This window comes from Ovis canadensis, chromosome 15 (assembly GCF_042477335.2).
Source record: "Ovis canadensis isolate MfBH-ARS-UI-01 breed Bighorn chromosome 15, ARS-UI_OviCan_v2, whole genome shotgun sequence".
Lineage (NCBI taxonomy): Eukaryota > Metazoa > Chordata > Mammalia > Artiodactyla > Bovidae > Ovis > Ovis canadensis.
This window is the reverse complement of record NC_091259.1, coordinates 52766583-52773366: the sequence shown is the minus strand read 5'-3', so window position 1 is coordinate 52773366 and position 6784 is coordinate 52766583. Positions and strand designations below refer to the sequence as shown.

The window sequence follows — 6784 nt, the reverse complement described above, 5'->3', positions numbered from 1 at the left end:
TTTTGGCCTGATCAGTGGTTAAATGGAGACAGCATTTACTAAGACAGAGATTACTGACTAGAGGTATATTTGGGATGGGGCTGAAATATCAAGAGCTGCTCTTTCTATAAACATTCAGGCTATTTACAGTTCATGTTATTGCAATCAATATTGCTATAAACATTACTTTGCATATCTCCCTTGCACACAGGTAACACTTATTCCACGGTATACACATAGGAATAAAATAGCTGATTCATAAGGTAACTGAGGCTTCAATTTTAATATTTTCATGGAAACTGAAAAGAAAGCTTATGTGCACAAAGTATTCTGTAAATAAGGCAAATTTACCATTTGACATATGTATAAGATTATATTTAGGTTATGCTTAGGTATGCATATAAAATGTAGGGTCATTCCAGTCAATTTAATCTCCTCTGGTTCTGATTTCAATAGGCACTGTTAAATGGATGGATGGAGGCTGCAAACCGTACAACAGTGACAGAGTTCATTATTTTGGGATTAACGGATAATGTGACACTATGTGCCATCTTCTTTGTGATTTTTCTAGGAGTTTACGTAGTTACCATAGTGGGAAACATCAGCATAATCATCTTAATCCGAAGTAGCCCACAGCTTCACACACCTATGTACCTTTTCCTTAGCCATTTGGCCTTTGTGGACATCGGGTATTCCACATCAGTTACACCAATCATGCTGATGAGTTTCTTAAAAGAGAGAACTGCCATCCCAATCACTGGTTGTGTAGTCCAGCTTGCCTCTGATGTTGCCTTTGGGACTACAGAGTGCTTCCTGCTGGCCACCATGGCCTATGATCGCTACGTGGCCATTTGTTCTCCCCTGCTCTACTCCACCCAGATGGCCCCAGTGGTCTGCCTCCTCCTGTTGGGGGCCTCCTACTTGGGTGGTTGCATGAATGCTTTATCGTTTACCGGTTGTTTGATGAATCTCTCCTTCTGTGGACCAAATAAAATCAATCATTTTTTCTGTGACCTCTTCCCACTCTTGAAGCTTTCTTGTGGCCATGTTTATATTGCTGAGATCTCTCCAGCCGTCTCCTCAGCATCAGTCCTCATAAGCACGCTGTTTACCATAATTGTGTCCTACAGCTACATCCTCCACTCAATCCTGAAGATGCACTCCACTGAGGGGAGGAAGAAGGCCTTCTCGACCTGCACCTCCCACCTCACTGCAGTCACTTTGTTTTACGGGACAGTTTTATTCGTTTATGTGATGCCTAAATCGAACTATTCAGCTGATCAGGTCAAAGTGGCATCTGTTATCTACACAGTGGTGGTCCCCATGTTGAACCCACTCATCTACAGTCTGAGGAACAAGGAGGTGAAAGAGGCTATGAGAAAACTAGTGGTGAGAATACACTGTTTTTTCCTGAATTAAATCAGATATAAATCTATACATAACAAACTATTCATTTGGGGGATTTTTTGCTGGATATTTTTATTGATACTTATCATGACCGAGTGACTAACATATATACACATACATACATCACTAACTTTATTGCTTTTATAGTGAGAAGCTTCTGTAAATATAAAAGACCATGTAAATAAAGTTAAGTGTATCACTAAAATGTGTGTTTGCTTCAGTTCAGTTCAGTCACTCAGTCGTGTCCGACTCTTTGTGACCCCATGAATCGCAGCACGCCAGGCCTCCCTGTCCATCACCAACTCCCGGAGTTCGCTCAGACTCACGTCCATCGAGTCCGTGATGCCATCCAGCCATCTCATCCTCGGTCGTCCCCTTTTCCTCCTGCCCCCAATCCCTCCCAGCATCAGGGTCTTTTCCAATGAGTCAACTCTTCACATGAGGTGGCCAAAGTATTGGAGTTTCAGCCTCAGCATCAGTCCTTCCAAAGAAATCCCAGGACTGGTCTCCTTTAAGATGAACTGGTTGGATCTCCTTGCAGTCCAAGGGACACTCAAGAGTCTTCTCCAACACCACAGTTCAAAAGTATCAATTTTTCAGCGCTCAGCTTTCTTCACAGTCCAACTCTCACATCCAAACATGACCACAGGAAAAACCATAGCCTTGACTAGACGGACCTTTGTTGGCAAAGTAATGTCTTTGCTTTTTAATATGCTGTCTAGGTTGGTCATAACTTTCCTTCCAAGGAGTAAGCATCTTTTAATTTCATGGCTGCAATCACCATCTGCAGTGAATTTGGAGCCCAGAAAAATAAAGTCAGCCACTGTTTGCACTGTTTCCTCATCTATTTCCCATGAAGTGATGGGACCGATGCCATGATCCTAATTTTCTGAATGTTGAGCTTTAAGCCAACTTTTTCACTCTCCTCTTTCACTTTCATCAAGAAGCTTTTTAGTTCCTCTTCACTTTCTGCCATAAAGGTGGTGTCATCTGCATATCTGAGGTTATTGATATTTCTCCTGGCAATCTTGATTCCAGCTTGTGCTTCTTCCAGTCCAGCGTTTCACATGATATACTCCGCATAGAAGTTAAATAAGCAGGGTGTCAATATACAGTCTTGACATACTCCTTTTCCTATTTGGAACCAGTCTGTTGTTCCATGTCCAGTTCTATCTGTTGCTTCCTGACCTGCATATAGGTTTCTCAAGAGGCAGGTCAGGTGGTCTGGTATTCCCATCTCTCTCAGAATTTTCCACAGTTTATTGTGGTCCACATAGTCAAAGGCTTTGGCATAGTCAATAAAGCAGAAATAGATGTTTTTCTGGAACTCTTTTGCTTTTTCCAGGATCCAGCAGATGTTGGCAATTTGATCTCTGGTTCATCTGCCTTTTCTAAAACCAGCTTGAACATCAGGAAGTTCATGGTTCACGTATTGCTGAAGCCTGCTTTGGAGAATTTTGAGCATTACTTTACAAGCATGTGAGATGAGTGCAATTGTGCGGTAGTTTGAGCATTCTTTGGCATTGCCTTTCTTTGGGATTGGAATGAAAACTGACCTTTTCCAGTCCTGTGGCCAGTGCTGAGTTTTCCAAATTTGCTGGTATATTGAGTGCAGCACTTTCACAGCATCATCTTTCAGGATTTGAAATAACTCCACTGGAATTCCATCACCTCCACTAGCTTTGTTTGTAGTGATGCTTTCTAAGGCCCACTTGACTTCACATTCCAGGATGTCTGGCTCTAGGTGAGTGATCACACCATCGTGATTATCTGGGTCATGAAGATCTTTTTTGTACAATTCTTCTATGTATTCTTGCCACCTCTTCTTAATATCTTCTGCTTCTGTTAGGTCCATAGTATTTTTGTCCTTTATTGTGCCCATCTTTGCATGAAATGTTCCCTTGGTATCTCTAATTTTCTTGAAGAGACCTCTAGTCTTTCCCATTCTATTGTTTTCCTCTATTTCTTTGCATTGATCGCTGAAGAAGATTTTCTTATCTCTTCTTGCTATTCTTCGGAACTCTGCATTCAGATGCTGATATCTTTCCTTTTCTCCTTTGCTTTTCACTTCTCTTCTTTTCACAGCTATTTGTGTTTGCTTGGTTAAAACTAAATATGGATTCTTCAAGCTGAGAACACCTTTGAAAAACAATTTCTATTTAAAATCCCCCTTGCCAATTATAGAATCCTATTTAAATTGAGAGAGGCCTCAACGATCAAATTTCATTGTATACCATCTTGTAAAATAACATTTGGAAAAGAAGCTTCTCATCAGCAGCATGTAATAGACAATAACATTGACATGTCAGCAGTTCAGGGTACACCCTTAAAAGTACAGCCCTGCCTTGGTAAAGGAATAATTCAAGTTATGGAAACATTGTTCGTGTTTCAGAAAAGCTTCTGTTTATTTTTACTTTACTCGAGCCAGAGCAAAGATCGTGAATTCTCTGTTTGATAATTAAGAAATCCAACTGAGACAGCAAAGAAGAAACTCTATAAATTTCAGCTGACTCCTCTCACAGCCTGTCTTAACAGATGGCTACTAGAGTGAGATTTTGGACACTGACATTTCCTTGGAGTGGGAGACTGGGTTGTTGGGACTTTGTTTTAACAACAGTTGATAGATAGGAGATATGAAATCATGGTTTAGGCAAAGAATATCTGCCGCCTATTTTGTACCATTACTTAAGGAGTCATCCGCTGTCATTACTTCCATTGCCTTTTTCCAAAGTGCTTATGATCTAGTTTGGTTATGGCAGCTGCCTCTGAACCAATTCTCTTCCTCCTACACAACTTTCACGATGACTTATGATTAATATTTTAGCTAATGTATTTTATTTATAGCATATTAGTAATGTCAGACAAATTCTGTGTGGCAGTATTCCTATCTCCAAATACAACCTTCCTTGGAGGATCAGTGAACTTCTTCACTGGCCTATTCTCCAAGACTCTCAAGCTCAGTGTTCCCTCACTAACTTCTTTGCAAAACTGTTTCTTCTCCTCTGTTCCTTCCTCAATAAATGACAAACCTTTCTGAAGTTTGGTACTCCAACAAATTTGGGGTGATCCTCAGTGCTCACCCATCAAAATGGTCAGCTCCCCCTCCATCCCCTTCCTTCTATGCATCACATATTGACCTCTTCCTATCTAAGTCTCTTTGGGTAAACACTCCCTGATTGATTACAATAAATCCATGCAGAGATTGCTTCCTTCATTTTTCCACTCTAAGGGAATTCAAACACTGCAGTCATCCAGATGTAGGGAGTGAGGTGTGGCACTGCTACAGTCTTTATTGGAGAGGATATACATTGATACTCATATTCTCCTCCTAAATTCTAAATCAGCTAAGTAAATGACAAAAAGAGAAGATATATGGGAGAGCAAAATATTACCTGTATGAATCAAGTAGTTATATTAGAGAATGGGATACATATGTATGAACACATATATTTTTGTGTCCTGAATCCCAGAATTTGATTCTCTTTCCTTCTCTGTCACTGGCAGTAATGGAAACAGATCTCCCCAATGAGTTTAGCCCTTTACCCATCAGCTTATGGTTTGACCAAGAGCAGCCAAGAACACTGAAGCCAGGCTCAGTCGCAAGAGAAAGGGTGAAGAAGGAGGGCTGAGATGGTTATGGGTTGAACTGTGTCCCTCCAAAATTCATATGTTGAATTCTAGCCACCAGTACCTTAGAATATAACCTTGACTGGGAACAAGGTTCTTTCAGATGTAATTAAGATGAAGTCATATTGGAGCAGGCTGGGCTTCTAATCCAATATGATCGGTATCCTTCTTTTAAAAAGAACCATTTGGACACAGATAACAGACAAGAAGAACCTCATATGGAGATAAAGGCAGAAGTATGGGTATGCTTCTACAAGTTAAGAAACTTCAGAGATTGGCAGTAAACCACCAGAAGCTAAGCATGAAGCATAGAGCAGATCCCCTAGCGGTTGGAAGAAATCAACTCTGCTGACATAATCATCTTGGACTTCTAGCTTCCAGAATTGTGAGACCATATGTTTCTATTGTTTAGTCAGTTCAGTCGCTCAGTCCTGTCCAACTCTTTGTGACCCCATGGACTGCAACATCAGACCTCCCTGTCCATCACCAACTCCCGGAGCTTGCTCAAACTTGTGTCCTTCGAGTTGGTGATGTCATCCAACCAGCTCATCCTCTGTTGACCCCTTCTCCTGCCTTCAATCTTTCCCAGCATCCTGATCTTTTCCAATGAGTCAATTCTGTTGCTTAAGATGGCTCATTTATTGTATTTTGGTACCTCTGCCCTCACAAATGAATACAATCGCATATCTAGTTTTCTCTTCAAAACCTACCATCAGCTAATTTATTCCTAGAGGAATAAGAAGCAAAGGCTTAGATGTCGGGAGTGTTATGCTAGTGATCCCTCTCCAAAAGTGGGGGAAAGTATATCAGGAATGGTAAAAAGTGTCTTTCCTAAACGGTGTGCCCAAAACTAAGGGTCAAGGACACCACTGCAGGAACAATAAAAAAAATCCTCTGAATGATTTTTTTGGGGAAGTTTCCTACTTATTATGGGTTGTGCTGCTGCTGCTGCTAAGTCGCTTCAGTCGTGTCTGACTCTGTGCGACCCCACAGACAGCAGCCCACCAGGCTCCCCCGTCCCTGGGATTCTCCAAGCAAGAACACTGGAGTGGGTTGCCATTTCCTTCTCCAATGCATGAAAGTGAAAAGTGAAAGTGAAGTCGCTCAGTCATGTGCGACTGTTAGAGACTCCATGGACTGCAGCCCAACAGGTTCCTTCGTCCATGGGATTTTCCAGGCAAGAGTACTGGAGTGGTGTGCCATTGCCTTCTCCATTATGGGTTGTAGATTGTTACATATTAATAAAAGGCAGGATTTGAACTTGGGGAAACTGTAAAAGATCCTGAATTGTTCTGATATTTAAAGACAGTTAGTCTATATAAATTTCAGGAAGATGTTCATCTGAAGTGAATTAGAACTTATGAAATTACTGACATTTCCAAGATTCCATAAAACACTTATCTGTAGTGGAGTGCTGGAGAAGACTGGAAGCAAAGGGGCAAAAGATAATTCCTTAGGGGTGAGGAAATCATTGTATATTGTGACTCCGTTGGTGGTTTCAAAAGTCTATACATCTGCCAAAAGTCATCAACCTGTATACCTAAATTGTGCATATGTAAATTATACTACAATAAACTTGCTATTTTAGGTTCGGCAAGAGGGTATTCTTTCTTTTTTCTGCTTTAATCTGAGGCCATAGAAGTGCTAAGACAGTACCATCATCTACCTACCCATGTAGGTCAATTGAGTTTCTTAATTATTTCTCAAAGCTATTCCCTCATCTAGGGTACCTCCTCTAGGTGCCTATATATTTATTCTTTTTGGTGTCCTT

At 40.9% G+C, this 6784-nt stretch overlaps 1 protein-coding gene across 1 annotated transcript; it reads left to right on the top strand.

Annotated features, from left to right (window-relative positions):
- The first annotated feature begins 453 nt into the window (after window positions 1-453).
- Window positions 454-1398, top strand: LOC138420140 (olfactory receptor 5P4). The gene has a single exon (XM_069553296.1). It carries the CDS (start codon window positions 454-456, stop codon window positions 1396-1398), a length of 945 nt encoding a protein of 314 aa, XP_069409397.1.
- The last annotated feature ends 5386 nt before the right edge of the window (window positions 1399-6784 follow it).

Excerpts from the sequence above, each read along its gene's own strand:
- LOC138420140 (XM_069553296.1), top strand. The coding sequence starts at position 454 with ATGGAGGCTGCAAACCGTACAACAGTGACAGAGTTCATTATTTTGGGA.